This window comes from Labrus bergylta, chromosome 8 (assembly GCF_963930695.1).
Source record: "Labrus bergylta chromosome 8, fLabBer1.1, whole genome shotgun sequence".
NCBI lineage: Eukaryota > Metazoa > Chordata > Actinopteri > Labriformes > Labridae > Labrus > Labrus bergylta.
This window is the reverse complement of record NC_089202.1, coordinates 3,485,452-3,509,308: the sequence shown is the minus strand read 5'-3', so window position 1 is coordinate 3,509,308 and position 23,857 is coordinate 3,485,452. Positions and strand designations below refer to the sequence as shown.

Here is a 23,857-nt window from a genome sequence, read left to right as displayed (position 1 = left end):
AGACACTGTATAGGTGTTTATTCCTGAGTAGAGTTTGGTCTCTGAGGCCACCCTCTGTTTCTCTGGGGCAGAGTTAAGAGTGAAAACAGTGTTGTAGCAGGTGTGCTAACAACTCCCAACTCAATTTAATGCATTAGACTGCTTACAAGAAGCATTTCTTCTTTATATTGGGTTACACAGGTTCACAAGTTAAGCTTCTTCAAGATGATACTGACCTAAATCTATCTGACATTTTAATGCTGCACCATCTTTGCAAATGGAAAAAAAACAGCTGCTTCTCTGACATCCACCTTGACAGCTATCCATTTAGTTAGCCAGCCCCCACTGCAGAGGACATCCAGTGCATTCCTGCCTCCAAAACAATATACACACTGTACTAGCAGAAATGGTGTAGCACTACACCAGAGAATCTGCATGCTAATAATGGCTGAAAACAGAGGCCATTTGTCAGAGCTGCATAGTTATTACAGAGAGACAAAGGGCCCAGTGTCACTAAAATAACTCCTATAAGTATGGATTTTCAACCCAATGCACGGTGTCACTTATCTGATTCGAGGCCTCAGACTCAGAGCAACCGGGCGACTTTCTCTGGGTGCAGAGCAAATGGTACCATGAAGAAGTTAATTATAGTCTAAAATTGAATTCACCCAAATAACATGTCAGCATAATAATCTGTCATTATTTGGTCGGATGATCCTCAAACTTGTGTATCACACATACACATATACTGTACTAGATAGAAGACTGGGTTGCAAATATGACTTTAGAGAAGGAGACTCATTTTAGCCCTCTTGGGAAGGAGACCTGAGAAGGCCATGCCTCTCTGCATACATCATTCTTATAAAATATATTACATCTATGCCTCAGTCAGAGCTATGTTCATATTTGTTCATCCTGTGGGATGATATGATTCTCCGTCTTGCCAGACTGGTACCATCAGTAGTATTTTTTAAATCAGAAATACAATTTTCAGACAAGAAAATATGAATATACAAATGCTTATGTATTGTCAGCTTTAAAACTGTAACAGTCAGGATTGCATATAAATATATGCATTCATTGTTTTTAGAGTATACTGATCAAAAACTGATTGGTTATAAAAAACAGTGACAGAGTAGTATGCTTTTTTAAATGACTTGGCCATAAAGAGTATTTCATAGAAAAAGATCCAATAACACAATTTATCTGAAATGTCCATCATCCCAGTACCTTGAGTTATGCAGCCTGGATGAACACACGTTGCACTGCTGCAAAAGGAGCCATTAAATTCTCACTCTGTGTTTCATGTCCTGATGATTATATTCCTGTCACCTTGAAAAAAGATTTTTGAAAGGCCACTAAAGTCGTCATTGTAATTATTATTGCAGATTAACAGCTGCTCTAAGGCAGATGTCGGATTAATCTCATCAGAGTTTTGTCTTTAATGAGGGTTTTACAGGCTATCACGCCTTTATTGGAAGGACAGGAGAGTGGAGTCAGAAACAAGGATGATGCGGTAAATGGCCATCATTCAGAGATTTTTAATGAAGATTATGTGCCATATTTCACCTCGTGCAAAGCAGCTCAGAACACAGCGCAACAGTCATTGTTATATTTGGACTCAAGCAGTTGTCATTTCTCACCCAGCGCCCATTTCAAGTGACCAATGTACCTTATCCCACCTGTGTGCCTCTTGGTGCATAGTTTTAAAATGAGGTGTGGTCAGAGGCATCGTAGGGGCATTGCTATGTTCAGGGTTAGGGTAACAACTGTCCCACCGACAAGCCGAAATCTGGCTGCTCAGAGAGATTTGAAATGCATTTTGCCCTCGAAGGTAGAGTGAAGAGCGTATAATAAGGCTTTTTTATTTTTAAAAGGCATAGCTGGGTTTTTTTTGGCTGCATGATGGTGCAGTGGTTAGCGCTGTTGCCACACAGCGGGAAGGTCCCCGTCAGAGACTCAGGGACTTTCTGGTTGGGGTTTGCATGTTCTCCCGATGCCTGCGTGGGCCTCTGGGTACTCTGTCTTCCTCCCACAATAAAAAGACATGCTCATGAGGTCACTGATGACTCTAAAGTGCCCGTGGTGTGAATGTGAGAGTGGCTGGTTGTCTGTCTCTATGTGTTAGCCCTGTGATTGAGTGTACCACGCCTCTCGCCCAATGACATCTGGTATAGGCTCTAGCCTATTGACACTAAGTCTTGCTACTTTATATATTTAATGGATCTTGCAAACATGTTTGAAAGTAGCAAAGAATGTATTTGAGATCTATTATGGTGACTTTGTTTTAAAAACTGCAGAAAAAGTTGGGCACCCTCTCCCCTGAGTTTTGAAAACTCTTTAAGTTGCGATGTAATAACAGTGAGTTATAACAATAACTGTTTTTTTTTCCAAAGTACTTCTTTTTGGCACACAGTCAGCAGGTTGCATTTTTCTTTTTCTTCATTGGCCTGAAAACTTTTACTGCAGTTAAAACAAAGTTATAAGAACTCCAAAATAGACTGCTCACTGTTGGTTTCTGTTAAAGTTTATTCAGGGAGTTGGAGTCAGCATGAGCTGCCGGTGACCAGGGGAAAAGAGGGATTGTGATCTGGGCAGCAAATAATCTTGTTCCTCATTAGAGTCACTCTGCATGTTTATAGTGTTTTATGGATCTGTGAAAATCTGAAACATAACTCGTCTGTGTTTGTTACCAACAATAGATGTTATACTAAAATGTTAGTCCCTCTCAGGAGCAGCAGAGAGAAGAATAAATAAAAGGCTGCTGTTGTTCGGTCCTTCACTGGCCATACCCACGAGGCTTCTTCAACTGTCAACTGTCACCTGTTGATCCTATTTCTAAGCCCGCCCACCACTAGCATACCAATGAAGAACAAATTACATCGAGAAAAACAACCTGACATGGCTGAACCGTAACAGTCCTCCAGAGCTCGTAATATTGCAGCATAATAAGGAGTGCATGTTCACCCTGTTCGCCCATAAAAGGTTATGTGCTGATGAGTAACTTATTAGTCAGATGACTCCCCGTGTGCTCCTATTAAAGGTTCATTAAGTCAGGGTTTTAGCGCCCAAATGTACAAACTGACCCTAATACATGTGTGGGATGGAGAGGATTGTTGATTAATACCAAGGACTCACGGATTACTGAGGCAGGTAATGGCATTTCTGTTTCAGCCAGACTTCTGCCAGACACATCTTCAACAGCCTGGAGAGTCAACCCAAGTGGACAAACAGGCAACTTGAATTGTTTTCAAGCGCAGAACCCTAACGACCTACTGTTGTTTTTCCAAGATTTTTCAATATGCAATTTACTTTCCAGGGATTTTATTGGTTTTCTGGTCATCTGTACACTAAAGATAAGAGCTATCGAGTCCGTAATCACCCACCATACAGTGTATCAGAAGCCTGATCGATAATGTTGACAGTCTTTGGGAGAAGTCAGTTATTAAGTGACGGTGTAATGACCCCTAATGCGCTGTGATTGTAATCAGCTGTTTTCAGTGTCTGAAAAACAGGCCTTGGTTTCAAATATAGACGATTAAAAGATAATGATTCACATGTCTTTGTTTGTAAGATTAGAAAGATGCTTATGAAAACAAATGCTGGCTACAGCTGTAATGAAAGAAAGTATGTTTCATACAGTTGCACATGGCACTGCAAAGAAGTGCCAATAAAAAATCAAAGACAGCTGGATATTGAAACTGGAAGAACAAGATGATTTTATCAGTTTGTTTTTCTGCATATTTGCATTTTGAATACATATCCTCAAAAAGTTAATTTTTTCTCCATAGCTTTAGCATTTATTTCCCTGAGTATATTATGACAAACAATTCCTCCTCAGCTCATAATCTTTATATCCTGCATCATTACATTTAGCTCTTACAGAAGCATGTGTAAGATGAACTAGAGACTCAGGTAGAACATTTAAAGATACCTAGTTTCAGTGGCTGGGTCAGTGGCAGCATTGTGACAGCATGTACTCCTCTGTGTGCTGACTTTTTTAAATTAGACCGAGGCTCACTGTCTAAGTTATGATACATCAAACACTTTCTTCCTTCATGACTTTATCTTCCTTTAAGTTTAATAAAAGTGCCTCAATTCTGGCATTTAATCAGCACTTAGCTGAGCTCAATATTCTCCTTAGTGAACTTAACACATTTTCAGTAATTACAACTGTATGTGTAGCGCTCAGTCTGATAATGCAGACTTATCTGAATAAATGCTTTCAGAGGAAATCATTGGACCGCTGATAAACTCTGAAAAAACTCTGAGTTTAAGTGCTTGACAATTTAGGGATGATTGTCAATGTTTTTAACATCGGAAACAACTGGGAATTTTCAAAGGATAAATAACTCTGTGATACTGATCTTCAAGATGCTTTTAAACAGGAGCTAATGAGAAAAAGAAAACGCATTAAAAAAAGATGTTGCACATTGCTTTCTCCTTTGTAAAGTCCTTCAGAATATCAGTTTATGCAAAAGCAACTTGTAAACAACACTAAGGGCCAATTATCAAGTGGTCTGCTGCATAACACTGCAAAGAAAAGAGAGCAGGAACCCACCAAGTAAATGCTGCTTGACTTCGTTGGCCTCTGTCATAAATACTGGATTTATTCATGCATTAAAATCCCAAGATAATGGCAGTTTCTCAGGCCTGCCCATCACAGGCTCATCAGAGAGGTCCTCCAGCCACCAGAAAAGACAGTAAGGTCAGAAACTGTCGTCCTATATGTGACCTTTTTAAACACCGAGAGATACTGGTCTCATTTAAAATAGACTTTGTTTCTTGTAACCAGCCATTATTGCACTCTGAGGTAGACAAGATAACAGCCGGTTACCTCTTCTTGATTAATTCTACATGACAACTTGTACAAGTTCCTTTGACAGCCAAGGCGTTGGAAAAATAAATTGTCGGGGACAAATACATGGTTGGCCACTTCTTCGTTTATCATTGAGCCAAGAAAAAATATCAATCAGCGCAACTTTCTCCTATACCATCTACATTTGATTATCAGCTGCAGACATCAACATATGGCATCTGATCAGTTGAGCAAATACATTCTGATCTGTGCAAGAGGGGAAAGATCAGAATCTAGAAAGGAGGAAGTATGCAGGGAGTGGGCCTCAATCTCCTCATTTTTCCTCCTCTTCCTCGGTGTGAAGAGGATGTGTGGCCTAGCATCTGGTACAACAACAAGGACTGTGGTGGGACCGAAGCACGGGAAGCATTCCTCTGAAAAAAAAAAAAACATCGCTATGTGGACCCGGACCAAACCTCCCACCCGGGGCTGAAAATCTCCCTGCCACTGCATTCATGGTGGATCTGAAGCACCCACCAGCCTCAAGTAAAAAGCAGCTCTCTGTCTCTGAACCCCATCTGGCATCCAGGACATCAGTCCTACAGACATTGTTCTGGACGAGATAAGAGGGACAGAAGAACCACTCCCTTCTTAAGGCCGAACTCATGCCATGTTGATGACCTTTGAACTTCACTTTGAGCAGGGACTTTGAATGGGGAGGGATGTCACGATGTTAAGACCAAGTTTCACCTAAATATCTTGCCTTGTCCAATTAAAAAGAATATCAGAATTAAATCTTCTATATTGTATTGATGAAATGTGGCATGAGCAGCCTTTGGATAATTTTTTGTAAGTGTTGTAAATTTCATTACAAAGACACAAGTGTCAGAGCTTCTGTATTTACACGAGCAGCTGTGAGGCTTTCCTTCCATTGTTCCCAAGTTAAATAACAACCCTGCCCAGCCCTCACCAACAGCTCCTCTCATTGATCTGTGCACAGACAAACATCAACTTTAACTCACTGGATTAATTTCAAACCTCTTGAAACTATTCTTGATTTTTTACTGATCAGAGTATACCACTGATGTGCCATTTTTGCTTGTTGTAAATTCACTACAGTATTTAAAAGATATCTTGACTATTAATCTCTCAGCCACAGATCAACAATACTTTTGGGTTCGCCCAACCAGAAGGCAGAAGGCAAAATAAAATTTGTTAAAGAACTGTGAAATGTCCATAACGTATATCCAAGGCCTCAGCTGGCATCTTCATATTCTTTCTATGTCCAGCTTGTAGCCCATTATCTCAAAGTATTTCCCTATAAAATCTAGAAAAGATTATAAAATCTTGAGAAGAAAAGAGGACTCCTTTGCAACGTAGTCCTCTCAGATTGTAGGCCAGCCTGTAACTCCATGAGCAGTATGGGAGGTAGTGCTTTCAGGTATCAGGCCCTTCTTTGGAATCTTACCATTCAGGGCTCCGGGAAGGCAGATCCCTGTCAGGCAGACAGCAGGCTTGAAACTTATTTTCATAAAGCTTATAGTTAGTTTTTTTGGTATGAATTCATGTTTCATTACAACATGTTACTTTGTATCTACCACAGAGTATTTGTTCTCTCTCATTTTAAAGGTTGATGAGTGCATTGACCTGCTTGACTTTATTATCAGTCGTACTTATAGCATCATTTTGTCATTAATATCAGAAGTCATATTTAGAGGTGCAACAGATCACAGTACAGTTACAGATCACAGTGTTGATCCCTGCTACGTTCAGATCAGCCCCATGGTTCGGGCCACATGTGATCAGCAGATCAATGGCAAGTTTATAACCATGGTGTTAAATAAATGTATGGCCAATAATCCCTGTACAGATTCTTAGTGAATAGAAGGGTGATACAGGATGTTTTTAATTAGTTCATGTAGGTTCAGTGCTCGATCCAAATGGAAGATAAAGTCCCTGAACTCACTCTCCTCGATTGTCCGTCTGACACAAACAACACGAGCTACAGGAGCAGCCTGTGCATGTATACTCTGTGTGTGTATTTTATGTTATGTTAAAAGCATTTTTAAAAATAAAAGGGAGTTCACGTTTATCTAACAGCTTGTGTTATTGCTATTGGAACTGTGGCAATGAGTATATAGCAAAGAAAATGAAGAGGTGATACATTATCAAGATGCACAGAGATGCATTCTGATTTGTAATGCTGTTGCAATGCACATTATGAGTCATGGGTTGCAAAGGAGTAGAAAAGTTATCTGACACATATATGTGATCCGATCTGAACTGCAAGAGTATTTCTTAAAGTTTTAGTGGCAATTTACTGTGCTTACATATGCCTGTTTGTGTATCAGTCTGTCATTGTCTCTACCCACCTATCTCTTTCCGTCTCTAACTCTATCCCACATTGTCAGCCCATCTGATCACAGCAGATGGCTGTTCACAAATGAGTCTGGTTCTTCTGAAAGTTTCTAGCCATTAACAGGAAGTTATTCAATGCCACTTTCGCTTAATGCTAACTCATGGTAAATGGTAAATGGACTTGAGCTTATATAGTGCTTTTCTACTCAAAATGCTTTTACACCACATGTCACACCCACCCATTCACACACTGATGGTAGTGATGATCACTATGTAGTATCATCCATCAGAAGTAGCTAATGCCATTCATACACCACCACCGAAGCAGTGGGAGCAAATCGGGGTTAAGTGTCTTGCCGAAGGACACACCGAACCCTCGACCTTCCGGTTGAGAGGCGACAACTCTACCAACTGAGCCACAGCCACCCGTGATTGATTCCTCTCTAGCTACAGAGTCTGCATAAAGATACAGGATCTGTAGACGCCGGATCAGATTTTGGTGACTGAAGTGTATTGCTTTCCGTTTGCAATCTACTCCCCATACCCATCAGTGGTCGTCTACCAATGGTACGAGTAGTTTAATTAATGTCTATTATCAGCTATCTTCATGCAAGTGCAGCTTACCATCAGATCTTAGATGCAGTGTCTCAACTCAAACTATATGCTTCTCAAGTTGTTAATATCGTCCAATGTTAATATTGGACGAGAATCCCCAAGACCAAATATCATCCTCAGATGATAGCCAACGGGTTCTGATATAGATGATTAAACAATTTTTTGATCTCTGAAAATAATGAAACACATAGGGAACAGCCTAGACCTGATCTACTGATTAGAGCTCTCAAGAACTGCCGTCAATGTTGTGCTTTGCCTCTGGTCACTTCCTGTCAGCACCTGTGTGTCCAATCAGACTCAAAGCTGATCGTTTGCTCTTACTGACATTGTTCCCTTTTTTTCTAGATCCTTGCTTGTGTTGTACTTACTCTCTGATGTACGTCGCTTTGGATAAAAGCATCTGCTAAGTGAATTGTAGAATTGTAGAACTGTAGAATCTATATGTTAAATAATCAAAGAATTGATATGATGTGTGGAGCTATGTAAATACAAATTGATTGACAATGGATTCACTTGTAAAATCTCATATTCAAAAGTTTGGAAAATAAGACATGTTTACCAGACAAGACGCTCAATAAATCCACCAGATTCCAGCCCTTAAACATGAAGACATTTTTTTCTACTAGCTGACTCATGAATCATGACTTTGAGTCTGGTGTGTTCACACATTACTATATCTCTGTCATGACAGACATGTTTGTGGAGGATGACGTTTTTTATTGGCAGCCTGTATGAATGGGTGTCTCGAGTAGGACAGTGGGTCAGCACAGAAGAAGAATAGAGCTCAACATGGGTTGATGCCATTGGTGTATTGCATGGGACATTTCCTCACCCCTGGAGACACCAAGACACCTGAATACACATTTCAACAGTGAAGTGGACATGACGAATGTTGTGAAGTTGTAAGCTCGTTGGATACTTGTGTCAAAGGCAGCGACTGAGACATTACACTTCAACTTCTTTCTTCAGCTCTGTTGACCCTCCAAATATTACAGCCTGTGACCCCAAAGCAAGGTGACAGACACAGCATTTGTAAGAGCAGGATGGTTGTAAACCTACATCCATTGCTACATCTTGCTCAGTTTTTCACACAGTGGAAAACAGTAAAAGATATAGTAGTGCAACAAGGCTCAATTTAATAAAGCAAAGACCTGATGAAGCTTTATATGCTGGTCTGAGATGAATGAATGCAGATTATGATACTGCAGTCACTCTGATTACAAGCAGGCAACTTCATTAAGTATGGAAAGCTTTATAAGTGCACCCAATAGGCACACAGGAAGCATTGATCCCCCTCGTGTTAGTCCAAATGTCACAAATAAATCTCCTGTCCCCAGATCATGAACTTGATTGCATTGGTCTTCCTTTTCCCTTTCTTAATACACCATAGCATAGCCAACAACACACTTTGATCTTTGGATATTTAATGGCACTCGGATCTGCTGAAATCACACAGAACGTGGAAATCGTCACAAGCACGACAAGTGTTTATGGCTACATGAGTGCATAGAGCATGAATAGAAAAGGCATCTTTGCAGTGAAGGCTCAATAAGTGGTTGGGATGCAACATTTAAGTCAGCCCAGGGTTCAATACTAACCTTGGTTTTTGGTCACAGGTTTCAGTGTTTTAAAAAAAAAAAAAAAACTATTCCATTCTTTTAGGTTTTTAGTTTTAGGTCACATTGAAGCATCTGCTGGTTACAGCTGGCGTGTATAACAATCAGCAGCTCCATGTTAGTAACATAACAGCCTGCTGGAGTCTGTTGCTGTAAACTTAGCCAAACTCTTTACATTTTTCCATTTGAGTAGGCGAGATGTGTAAAACGGGCATCACTTTCATCATGTCTTTGCTCATCGTTGTCTCTTCCTTGTTATACTCATTGCTGACACAACGAAATATCACCACACCACCGATTTGAAAGACGGCTGTACTTCCTTATACTGCTGCCGCTCCTCACTGCACGCTACCAGTCTTGTCAGCTTCCCCCAACTTCAGCGCATGGTGATTAAATATTAACTCGGGGGTGGGGGGGACTCGGGAGTTTTCTTATCCTATCGATGTAAACAAAAAGGTACACACAAACATAACCAATATGGGGATTAATGAAATGCATTGAAGCTACTATGCAAAACTTAAAAAACGCAAATTCACAACCGCGTATTGAACCATGAATGTCTTACCAAGCGGTTCAATATTAAATGAATTCCTACAAAGAATACTGTGTAATTAATAAAAATATGCCTTGCCCAGATAAACAATTATCAAAGTTTTTGAAAGCCAAACATGTTTTAAAAAATGGACCCAAGGCAGGCAACCCACTCAAACAGATTTCTTTGCCAGCTGCGTTAGGTGAGCATGAAAAGTGGAACGTTTCCATCTGTTTGTATCCTTGGGAAAACTCCAACAGATGTCAAATATAAGCATCGAAGCTAAGTTTAACCACATCAGTAAACCGTGACACACAATTAATTGCCAAGAGTGAACTATAAGTGGATGAGCCTTCAATATGCTTCTTGATGAAACACATGATGTCCAAACATGGACAAGGACACTTCTACTGCATTTCTTCCACTTCAGGCCAAGTTTGTTGTTTTCCTCAGAGGGGAAAGACTTCAGTCCATCTTGTTGGACATATGGGATGCAGTAGCTAGGGTAGTGCTTTTGTACTCTCTTGGTTACCCATCATGCCCTCCCCTTGGACCGTTGTAGCCACAGACCCAGCTGCTAACACACATGCACACTCAGTGATTGTCCTGCCAGATGGTCCAAGCTGGATGACGTGGTCTACTGAACTCATAGCAACACTGAGGCGTAAACTCTTGCAACGAAGCGCACAAACACACAGGCCGAGAATCCACAGAAAGGCTTATGAGAGGGTTGTGTGTCTTTATGAAATCAATAAGGAAAGCTCTAGACACAAGGAAATGAATACACCTGTATTAACAGGAATGCTTAGGTGGATCATAGGGGGAGGGGGATTACATGCAGTCGATGCAGAATCTTTTGGAAGTCTGAGTGTGATTATAGATTATTCATCTTAGAGAAAAAAAAACCTTCAAGAAAGGGAAAGAGATCAGAGGCCAGAGGGCAAGAATGAGAGGTGAGAGGGGACAGAGAGAGAATCTGAACAATGGTGTCAAACCACAGAACACTGGTCCAGTGATGTTGCCATTTAACAATCAGAGCTTTTGAATGGAAAGGAAAGGAGGTGCTTCATGTTGGCAGTGCCAGGGCCCGTACCAGCCAGAGTCAGTCTCCGCCACAGACACAAATGACTGAGCCACTGCACTTATAAATGTGTACTGAAGACAAATATGCAGCACAGGGACAAACTCATTCAGACTCTCAATGTGGTGCTGCATTCACTGTCAGTGATGCTCTAACAGTCTTAAGAGGGTTTAGTGGACAGCAAACAGTTTTTTGAAACTTAGCAATTAAGGCTAACTCAACTTACAAAAAGAGCTAAATGACATATATAATTAATACACTGTATTTAAAATATTGGCATGATTGACTCTACAGTTGTCTTTAGCTCCATGGAGCACTTTTTGTTCATCTATAATCTATTTCTTAATTAGTTTTCTTTTTTAGCAAACTTGACTGCTTTGCTTCACTTAAATCTTGGAACTCGTCGGCTTTCTTCTCACAAAGTTATAGCTTCTGTGAGGAAGAGCTAACTTTTTGTGGCTTTCAGTAAATCAAATAGCAACTTGAGAAGTGAGTTCAAGAACCAAGCGATCTGCACGTGCATGTAGATATCTGTTTAACATCATTCATCAAAGTTAAATCATAGATAGAATATCGCTGATGGGTTCTGGTATTGCAAAGTAGTAAATTGTGCCGTCCCCTTTTGCTCTCTCTCACAGCTGTTTTCCTGCATACAGCAAATGCCGGCTGAAATGCTCTCTACTCATACACCAGCAGAAACCAGAATGCTTCCAACACCACATTTGAGTCCTATCCCTACAGATCACTCAATTTTAGATAAGAACCACTCTTACTGCTCTCGCCAGAGTCATTTAGGCAGCATAAAGCTGTTACACTGCGTGTACAGCCCCAGACAGTCGACTGTTATGCTGAATAGCCAGGTATTGGCTCAGGAGTTTGTAGAGACTTGCATCATCAATAAAAATGGTGTAATGTCACTTTCCTTTTTCTATAGCTGTGAGGCACTGACATCGAAATAACCTAGTATGACAAAGAAAATAAGCTTGTTTGATTCAAATCACTACATAATGGGAACAAATATCAAGACAATGTTGAACCAACTTTAAATGCAATGTTTCCCACTGCATTTAACGTTTTAAGAAATACATCATTTAACATTTTTGAACAAATGGTGGAAACACTTCAGCTTCTGCTAAAAAATTGCGTCATACTCATAAAATGACATGGTCGTAAGAGAAGGATTCTTGTGCTGAATCTGCCTTCTAAAAATCGCTTTTTGAGCTACAAGCCATTTCTCTTCTTTCTTAGCAGGAGATTTGCTATATGGTATTTCAATCTGATGACATAAAAATCCATTAATTAAAAAAACGACAACACTTTACTCCTACCCTTTTTTTCACTGACCACAGAAAAACATTTAGTATTTAAAGGACACAATGAAGGCTGCAGAATTAGGACAGAAATACAATTATAAGTGAAGGAAGCAGAGGAGGCTGTGTGTGGGCTGGATGAAGGGCACGTCGATAAATGAAAAACAAGCTGTTTACATCACATCACACAGCCCTGCTTTCACTCCAACATCCAGCCCTTCTTGCTTATAATCTAACCCTGATATAAAACCTTCAGAGGGTAAAATCTTATTTCTGAAGAGCATGCTCTTAGTCTCTTTGCATTACAGGTTGATCAGTGTTTTCAGAGGCTCCTCTACAGAGAAAGTAATGAGAAAACAGTGAGGTGGGGAGTGTTTGATCATGCCCCTGCTTCCTCTCGGCCAGTGGTAAAGAACAACACTCCGACTAACCCCAATAGCCTTCGACCAAATCAATACAATCCGCTAAAGCCGGTTCCAAGATTTTCAAGACCAGCCAGTATGTCCCTGAAGCAATTACGAGGGAAGCACAAAGTGTATGAAATATGTGATAACTGGCTCACACCAATATCATTCAATATCCTGAATAGAGGCACAAGTGTGACCTTAAGACAGATTGGATCTCAAATGGAAAATGATCTTCAGAGTACAATCTCTTGTGTTGTGTCCATGCCAGCTACTAGCTTCCATCAAATACTGCTTTGCTATAAGAAGTTGAGCCTTTTTCTGATTTAAATACCCCGTCTATTTCTCTTCGCTGTTTGCATTTTAAGGGTGTTATGAAGTACGAGTACTTTTGTGGGGTTAGCAGGATTATAATTGGGATCAAACTCCTGTGACTATGAAATGTATTTTGTGGCCTGGAGTTAGTGTGGGTTCTAAGAGTCTTCTTTAATTTAAACAGGATTATAAAAATAGGATCTAATTTGTTGCTCACTGTGCATTTATCTAATCTTTGCGTCCCACTGCTCATAATTATGTACATATTCACATCCTTCCTTAATTCATGACGTCCAGGGTTGAGGATTTTACACTTATCAACATTCCTATAGCAGACTCACAACACTGACTTTCTCACAAAAAGTCTTTAGCAGAAATTCAAATGAGTTCTTCACAGACAGTGTGTTATTTCTTGTGATATGAGACCAAAGGAGCTGTCCTCTGGATCACTCAGGAGTGACCACTGCCTCTGTCGCTGTCAGTGCAGCTCTCTTACATTTTCCTCTCTTTATGACAAAAGAAGAAGTTAATAGCGTCCATAATTAACATGCAGGAATATTAGGTAATACAGTTTCGCGTTTGTTGTCATCGCCTCCCTTGTACTCTGATCTTGACTTTGAAAACGTTTTATCCAACTCTTTGGCATGAGAACAAATTGATCTTCAGCATAAGAGCTAAGGTAACCCCTATGGATTCATTTAAATGAAGCTCTCCTCTTGAGTCCGTATGTAGTAGGGGAGTTAAGCACAACAACAAACTATTTACTAATTACAAAAGCCCATGTTCTGAATCACTCCAGAGAAGCAGCTTAAAGCCCCTTTACACTTACATCCTTGTTTTCTCTGTGCGTGAACCAAGCAGCCCATAGATTAATGATGGTAGAGGTTTATCCTTGAATGTACTCACTGGAATAGGTCTTATTTAGAAGGTTTCACAAGGCTTCTTCTTTTCTCTAGTCCCTCAATTAAACAACTTTTATACGCAAGGGGATGAGCAGGCCGGCCGTCCCGTCCATGTAAACACGCTTTAGATACTTGATTTCTGCTACATTTCTGATACCAGGTAAGAAAATGAATGTTGTGCTTGTTTAGGTTCTGATATATTGTGGAGCATGCTGTTTCATTGTTTGTTGGATTAAATGCTGTACCTTGTTCTAAAAATAAGCTGTGCACTGTGAACATGTTTTCACTCCAAACTCATCAAATATGTTTGTTTGGTCAAATGCATTTAGCTTAATAAAAAAAAATATGGGGTGTTGTGCCTTTATTGGAGAGATAGGACAGTGGAGTCAGAAATCAGGGACAGAGAGAAAGTGGGGAATGACATGCGGGAAAGGAGCCACAGGTTGTACGGCCCACCTGGAGGACTACGGCCCCCGTACATGCGGTGCACGCACTAACCACTAGGCTACCAGCTCCAACACTAGGATGATCTAGTCTGACAATATGGTCACGTTAGCAATAGTGAGTATTTAGAATTAGCATGTGTGCTAAACACTCAAACAATGCATCTGGTTCAACCAATGTAATTGTGATGTCCATGTCAAATACAAAATCCATCTATGAAAATATACACTATCAAAATAAAGGAATAAGGAATATCAAGCTTGATTTTCCAAAAACATCATGCCATTTTCATTTTCATGTTGAAGAGCAAGATGTCAATTAACATGTGGTTAACGTTGCAAAGCATTTGGTTATTATAGGAACATAACAACCTGGTTGTGTGTAGGAAGTAGGAACTAAAAGTACTTTCTCACGTCTAGAAAATAAATCATGGTTCTTTTATGTAAAATAATTTTTGGTTTATGTAAATGTATACGCTAGTTCCGTAATAAATGCAAATTACACAAGTGATGCACCATTTACCTTACATATGTAACTTGACTAATGCATTAGCCATAAATATGTTTCTTAACCGAAGGACATTCATTAGGCATGTGTTTTACATAAAAAGAAGAAAAAACCTCTGAAGAGAAGGCCGCCGGTTTCACAGGTGAATCAAATCACAATTTTCAGGATGCTATGTTTAATAGACCAACACCTACGTCGGCTGACTTCAACACAACATCAACGACAAAAAAACGTAATCTGAAAAAACAATCAAACAATGACTTCATTGTGGTCTTTGTTGACATGTAAAAGACTGATCCCTGCTGCACATACAGAACACTTTGTGGTTTGTTCAACTTCAGACTCTTTAACTATGATAGTTTTTATTCAGATTTCCGTCTTATCGACAGAACTCCTTGTTCTTTATAGTTTCAGAGTAACAATAAAGTATAAGAAAAAAACTGTAGCCATTAATGTATCAGCTATATTATGCAAATCAATGGGCTGAATGAAAATTCCCTTTATGTCTCTTTAGTCGAAATTGATTTAAAAAAAAATGGCAGGTTGGGAAACCTTGATAAGGACCATCCCATTGTTTTCTTGTTCCCCTGTCTTTCTACCTACTACTGCTGTTCCTTTTTTTCAGTTCCCCCTGTGACGATGATGAAACAGTGACCCAGGCAGAGTCAGGACAGAACAGGCAGATAGAGGGGGTCTGTTTAGCAGAGCAGAGGCCTGCCATAGGCTGGGCCAGGTAATGGAGCCATAATGGGCTTTTAACAGCCGCACAGCTGATGGGGGTGTTTGCCATTCAGTGGAAAAGCAGTGCAAACAGGAAGTGCTGCACAGAGACGTCCCCAGCCGCAGAACCGGCTGGGTTGAGTCATGACGCCTGCTGATTACAACTCCACCAAAACAGGCCCCAATAAAACACGGCTTCCCTGTCCCTCATAAACCACTCACACAGTGCCAATTTGGTAGAAATTCCTTCTTTTTTTTTTTTGCCCACACCCTGAATCAACATAATGGTGCTAGATTAGATCAGCCTTGGTACACATTAAGAATGAGGTTTTAACTTAACCCTAACTGCCAGGTTCCCTAAGCAAGAGTTGAAAATGGCTTTAAAAAATTAGATTTTTACACTATCAGAAAGTTTACCAATCAAATACTATTTAAAGTGACAGAGTGGAATCTGAAGCAGCTTTCTGATATTTACAAATAAAGAAATACGCACCATGATTTCTGCCTACACCTCAAGCAAACCTTGGTTATTACAAAGTGCTCAAAACTTAAACCTGCATCCTTATTCATTTTGTGTATGTTGTTATATTTTCTTGTGTGACCAGATGCTGTGTGAGGAAGCTGAGTTTTACAAGGACTCCTTTCAAAGATCAATAAAGCTATGAGAACAGCCTGGTGACTACAATAACCTATTGTATGTTAGATTGCTTTCTGTCTTTGCCCATCATCCATGTTGTCCCTGAAGACATAAAAATAATGAAACCATGTTCAGCATGAGCTGCTCAAGTGTCACTTGTGTCTCATGATCTTCAATGGCAAGTTTGAACACATGGGAGATTAATAAGTTGCAGGAGAAGGAGCATTATCGAGTATCGAGCACATCATTCTGAAAAAAAAGGAGCTTATTCAAGGTATAACTTCTCTGCCGGCTCTAATGCATCCGTGAGAACAGCAGATGGGTGCAGGGGGCTGGATATCTGATAAGTTCCCTCGATGAACAAAGGGACATGATTACATACAGAAAAAAGCTGTCGTGACCTGAAATCCATATACACCCAGGAAGATTCTATCACGCAGCTATGCGTGTACACAAGACAAACACACAGCTACTAGGCTGAGAAATGTGTTTTGTTTGACGTTAGGTAAACACTGACCTTTATTTCAAGGCAGTCAGTAATCCATCCTTTATGAAGGATCTTCCCACGATGCGGGAGAACATAATCCATATTGTTAATGAACACAGAACTATCAAAGAAAGTTTACTGACTAAAAAAAACACAAAGCACCACTTGAGCATTTTAGGGTTGTTAAATGAAAGTATAGCACATGTATATGTGGAAGTAGTTTTTAATGTCACATTCTAGTAGCTTACAATGATCCAGGAGTACTTCTCTACATTCTAATTTACTTTTTGGTACTTTTTTTAACCTCTATGGCATTTGTACATTTCACGCTGTATGGTTCCAGAGTCTTAAAGGGGAATGAGATTTGTTCACAGGTGCTGCAGCCAGCAAAGCTGAGCACAGTAGACCACATCTATATATAACAGTCACATCCTGAGTACCCAATCTAACACAGGCAGGTCGTGTAAGGCAATAATCCTTGAGGTTAGCAGACAAATGTAAACAATATGAACCTCACTACAATACAAAAAGAGGGCATGTAACCGACTTACAACTACTGACACAGATTTAACTCTGTAAAATTAGAAACAACAAAATATCCACTGAGTCAAATATTTTAAAATAATGTCAATACAACCTACATCAACTCGTTTACACCTTACAAACAAGATTAATCAAACAGTTAGCAGCCACACTTGAGAACTACGTACATCAGAAAAAGGTCAAGATAAATGTCTAATGCACATCCCACTGCACTAAATCAAACATTTGAATTATCTTGAGTTCATTTTTCCTGGGCTTTTCCGCCTTCATTGGAGGGGACAGTGGTTACATTAGAAAGTCAGGAAGAGACAGTGGGGAATGACATTTCTTGGAAAAGAGCAGCAGGTCAGATTTGTAACATAACAATAAGTAAGGTCTTTTACCTGCTTTTTGTAACATAACAATGAGTAAGGTCTTTTTACCTGCTCTTTCATAATGTTAACAGACAAAGAGTAAGGTATTTTACCTGCTTTTTGTAAAGTGTCTTGAGATAACACTTGTTATGAGTTGACGCTATACAAATAAAATTGAAAAATTGAAAATTGAATTTGAATCCTGGTCGCCTGACTTGAAGACTATGTATGTTGGGCATAACCAAACTGCGAGGCCATCGGAACACCTACTCTTATTATTCTAATACATGTTTCTCCAGCTCTGTGTGGTTAGTTCATGTATACTGTAGCCAAGTTAATATCTGGCAAATCACAGACTTGTTTCTCCACGGTAATGATCCAATGGTAGAGAGGCTTGTTGATGATTTCCTAGAATCCTTAATTCAACTTAACTACTTAAAAACTACTTACTTACTTTGAAGAAATTCACTCACTTAGTCGGCCTTAATACCTAATAGGAATTTATGTCATTAGCTTATCATGTTGTTTTAATGATATCGAAAACATGGTTGTAGTCATTAATAACCCTATAATAAAATGTTTTTCTGTTCGTAGGGCGAATCTAAAATGTTAAAGTGTGAGTATCTGACTTGCAACTCTTGCAAAACTTAACTGACCTTAAAGCTCTTAAACCTGGAGTTCCTGAATAAGAACTTTTTTAAGGTGAAACATTGCAAACAATTGTATGGTATTCACACAAAAACTAACTAAAAATATTTAACCACCCTCTATTTGCCACTGTTGGTCATTCACACGACAGCTTTTAGCTAACTTCTCCATGAAGATTTTTCGTGCAATGAGCTAGAAAATGATTACAGACTCCCCACTCTATCATATGGGCATTATGATGTAAGCCCACTCTCTCTCTTTTAAAAACTCTAAATCTCTACAGTCACTGGATGAGTGAAATAGTTCATAACTGAGAGTATGTGGCCTCACGTATAATTAGCGGTGATTAGCTACAGCTGTGTGCAGTAACAGCTGCGTATAATTTTAGGTCAAAGCTTTATGATTAAAGTTTTTTGCTTGCAATTATGGTTTTTACATAAGGCATTGAAGCGAACACAATATTTACAATAAACACTATTTGCTTATTACTTTAAATACAAAAGGGTTTGCACTCACAGATCTCTCTAAAATCAACAACACTGGCTTTCAAGTGTATTGAGTTCAGTCTTGATGAATACCTCCCTAAGGGGGGCCCATCTGACAGCACTCTTCTCGTTGCCCTGCTGAACGTGGGTTGGAAGGCCCCCCAATTGGTTTTGCCTAGGGCCTCAACAGGGTCTAGAATCGCCGCCTCGGATGTGTCCTTGGGCAAGACACTTAACCCCAAGTTGCTCCTGCTGCTTTGTCGGTTGCGTATGAATGTGTATGAATGGAATAAGTTACTTCTGATGGTCACTGCCGTCAGTGTGTGAATGTGTAGGTGTAACCTTCGGTGTAATAGCGCTTTCATTAGTCAGAAGACTAGAAAAGCGCTCTACAAGCTCAAGGCCATTTAACATTTTGTTGTGTCACTTTTTGGTTTACAGAAATTTACTTTTTTTTTATCGTCTCAAAAGATCAAGTTATTAAAAAAAGTTTTTTGGTGTTGTAAAAGGAATTTAATTCAACACACAAAAAGCAGCTGTAGCTACTTGAGGCAGGACATACAGCCAAACCCTCCTTCTGTTGGGTTTCACCTCATTTCACCCTGAAGACAAGCGACTGACAGAGAGTCAAAGACAGCGTTTGTCTATTCAATGTTCTGTGCTCGTCCTACACAAATGTGGTCAGCGTCTTGAGTTTTTCATCATGCATGACAAAAACAAAACATAAAACTTTTCCCTGTTTTAAACTTTTCCTTTGCTTTGCATGTTTTCCTTAACTTTACTTTTTGACACATCACCAAGTCCCAACAGGCAGCAACAACAAGTCAACACACTTGATGTCAGTGAAATTTGTCTTGTGGGAATTTAGCCACAGCACATATTGGAGGTAATAAAATGAATAAATACAATATGTGGGTCACTCTGGGAGGTACCCGAGGCTGCATCTTTGAACAGCTCTTGACATAAGGTTGAAAGGAGCCAACAGGATGCCTCAGAGGCATTAATGCATTCATTCCTGGTGACCAGAAAAAAACGAGATAGACGATGTTGTTTCATGGAAAACTTGCAATCTCAGCTAAACGTTTATGGATTTTTTTATGACATCATTCTTAACACTCTAATCTATTATCCATACACTGTGCTTTATACTCTATCATTTTTCCATCTTAAGATATTTTATTTAAAATAAAATAAAAATTCATTTTTTTCAGCAAACTATCTTTTTTGTATTGAGTAAGTAAACCAGTAAACGGAATCGACAGAAGCCCCCTTCTGTTGTGCATTGAACTCTGCCCTCATCTGCTGAGCTGCAGTATTGCAAAGATTACAATTACAAAAACCTGTTGAAAGCCCCTCCCTCTCTCACTGGACGACTCACTTAAGGGAATGAAACATAGACTTGATTTTTAATCAGTATGAGAAATGGGCAGTTTCCACAGACCACTCAGTTTCATCCATCATGGATAACTGTCTAACGGTTCAACAGGCTGGTCAGTCCATCAACGTCACACAATGGAACCAACAGCTACTGAGCCTGGTTGTGAAGATGCATGTTTAACTGTTGATATAGATAAAGAACTAAAACAGATATTAATCCATGGGTAGCTTAGGGAAAAGCAAAACTAACTGTTTCAGGGTTTCAAGCTGTCATTTCAGGTTTATCTGATTCATTACTCACAAATTACAAACCTTTTAAACGCTCTGTATGGCTTAAGTGACCCTTAACAAACTTTTCTTTTAATGTAGAACATTTTTAGATAGGAAATATTTAAGAGCTGACTAATAATCATAAAAGGAGATCAAAAAAGTTGACTTCTTAACTCTTTATTCTAATCTTACCGTCAATTCTGTAGAATAAACGTGATTCAATAATTGTGCTATAGTTGTTCTACAATAGTAAAGGCTGAAGAAGACGGGGAGTTTTTAGTATCGTCATCAATATGCATAGATCCAGATTCCAGGAGTGGCTTGACCTCTTACCAAAGACTTCATCTTGGGATTCAGGTTCTGCTTCTACTACTTCTGCTGCTGCTGCTACTTCTGCTTCTGCTGTCTGCGCTGCTTCGGGTTCAGGTGATGAAGCCTTAAATGGGAACACAGGCACAGATTGAAGAGGTGAGTAACTGAGGTGCCATGGCAACAGAGCAAAGACACTCACAAAAAGAGAGAGAGAGAGAGAGAGGGTGAGAGAGCGACAGAGACTTTATCATTCAGAATTATACTTAGACCCATTTATTTCACATTCAAAAAGATGGTGCTGTATTAATATTGTTATTTGCCAATTTTTGCTGGCAGTTCTAAAATAAATATGTTTTATTATCTGCATTAAACAGGATTCATTCTGTGAAGAAAGCATGTAGAAAAGAATATGTTATCTTTTCACATTTTTAATCACTTATTAATTTATCAATATGTGATCGATGTGCTATAACATATATCTTTATTTATTACACGGCTGTGAAAAAATACTTGACTCTGATTCGCTAATTATGCATAGCAACGGTCTGCTATCCCCTGATCGATCGAAGAACAAACTGTTTCAAAGAATATCACACAGTTACTATAGTAACCCTATAGGGAGGCAGCTCTATTCACAGAATCTGGAGAACTCTAATGATATCAATATACTGACAGAAGCCTTGTTTATTTGGTGTCGTCATGTTTACTGTGGGAGAAAAGAGAAAGGAGACTGTAACAGCGGAGGAATGACACAAAAACTCAGACAGAAAAATCTACAAAACTACAAAAAGAAGGCAAAAGTAACAGAACGTGCTATGGGATATGGTGGTGTTTGAAGATTGGTGAATGAAAAAGAAAATGTTTACAGACTCCAACATGACGAGGCAGAAACACTTGGGTAAGGTGCTGCACTGATTCATGCAGATCTGTACACCTTGTCTCACTTCACACATCAATGGAAATGTTCACTTTTTCATTATGTGCGTAATGAAAGCTAGATCCGCTCATTTCTTTAGGAAGTGGCCGTGTAAGAAAAGAGATACAAAAGACAGACCCCTCATTGTCCGGGTCTCGTCTCACCCTGTCAGGTTCCAGTCTGTGAATACAACCAGCTCATTACATTTATATCGTTAAAACATAAATGTGTTGTTTGATACCATCTCAAAGGTGACTGCCATATATGTAATATTTTTTGGATGACAGGTCTTTTTCTTTTACACATTTGTGACTACTTTCTTAAGGAAATTTATTTTTTATTTTACATACTTTATCAATCCCTGAGGAGGATTCTGGTTTCCTCACACACATAGGCCTGAAATAAACATACGTGCACAAACAGGACCTGTGGACATGCATTAGTGGAGAGATGTCAGAGTGGGGCTGCCACACACTGCTACGCAGGCAGCGCACCCGAGCTGTTGGGGGTTCAGTGACTTGCTCAAGGGCACCTTGGACATACTTGGGAAGTGATCTGGCACCTCTCCAGCAAGGCCAGCTACCACACTAATTCCATATTTTGGTCCGCACCAGAACTTGAACCAGAGACCCCCCGACTCCCAACCCAAGTCCATACAGACTGAGCTACTGCAGATAATCTGTGTCATGAATCTGTATATTATTTGTGGTGTTTTTTTACATGAGATTTGAGCTTCTTGTCGATGCATGTTTTCATCATAAATGCTCCAGGCGGCTATGATGACTTCATTGACAGCAGTGTGTCAAAATTAGACCAAAGAGTCACTTAAGAATCTTTAAATATTTTACAAGACAATCCGTGCTAATCTTGAGTGCAGAGAATTAAGATTAAACCATAGAAGCTGTGAATTAAAACCAAATGATAGCGGCTGTCTGTGCTGTGACTAAGTCTTCCTTTGTGTCTGAGTCAGATGGGATGAGAGCTGTGAATGTCTTCTTCTGGGACTGATTTCATAAGGACTTTAAAACAGAAATGATGTGATTCAATAATCAAAAGGGTTTGCATCACAATCACATTCGTTTGATGTCCTATTAGCTGCAGTATAAAAACCTCCAAAAATTATTTCAACACATAAATCAAGACAAACATGCCAGTGTATTTCAAAGTGTCTTGATTTTATGATTGATGCATACATTTCAGTTTACACTGAACAGTTGTTGCCCTCACTGCTGCTCCTTCTAATAGGTGACCTAATACTGAGGAAGCCTAAAAATAAAATGACACAATATGTGTTACAATGAAAACAATGTCCAACTTTTTTTATCAGGCTTTCCAGAGATTTTGAAACAATGATCCAGCTTAGTGCCAGACCGACTCAGGCAGAAATCAGAACTTGATGCATAATGACAGTTCAATTGTTATACCCACCAGTACAGACACACTTGTGTAACTGGATCAGAGAAAAATTATAATTTTTTTTCAAGCTGCCCATAAAATGAACAAGTCCACATGTCATGTCCATTGCTCTACAGCATATATACAGTATATTCACAGATGATTTTTGTTGCTCATTGCTAATTCTTAAACACTAGTAATATTTCAGATTTCCACCCCTCGCCAGAACAATGTACACTTATATTAAAGGTTTCCAGACAGTGTGGGTTAGTGAACATCAGGCTCAAAGAAGTGTGGGCACTTGTTATGATCACACAGAGAAGAAAAACTGTGACACCGTCCTGTGAGCTGTGGTGACGGGAAGAAAAGCATCACGAGTAGGCACTTACATGCAAATCACATGGTCAGGATAACATGCTGTCGCTTTGAAAAATGTTCTTCAAACACACAAAGACTGACACTTATTATGTACATTTGTTTTGTTTTTAAGAGATTCAGACTCAGTTAATAGGGTCAGACCTTGAATCATATTCATTTACAGGGAAACAAATGCATATCTTCAAACAGCCTGATATTGAATCCAAAGTAATAGTGGATAGAGGGCGATCCCTATCTCTTGAGTCATATTTCTCATATATCAAAACTCATACAATCAAATTTGTTTTCACCTTAAATTATCACAAACTTAAGAGACCACTAGAAGTGGTTTCAAGGTCACATATATTTCTCCTTTTCAACGAGTTTAAATAAGTCTCAGAGCTCCCCAAAACATGTCTCTAAAGTTTCTTGTTCTAAATCCACTCTGATCCTATAACCCCCTCTATTTCAGTCCTGCTCAGAACAGACTGTTTCT

General features: G+C 39.4%; 1 protein-coding gene across 1 annotated transcript in view; it reads right to left on the bottom strand.

The window, feature by feature from the left end:
* The window catches only part of LOC109984374 (myelin basic protein), a 49,771-nt gene that overhangs the window by 494 nt on the left and 25,420 nt on the right, over positions 1-23,857 (bottom strand). The window contains exon 3 of the mRNA XM_020634498.3: positions 20,715-20,817. Within this exon, the coding sequence (XP_020490154.1) occupies positions 20,715-20,817 (103 nt within the window). The remainder of the gene's footprint in view (positions 1-20,714; positions 20,818-23,857) is intronic.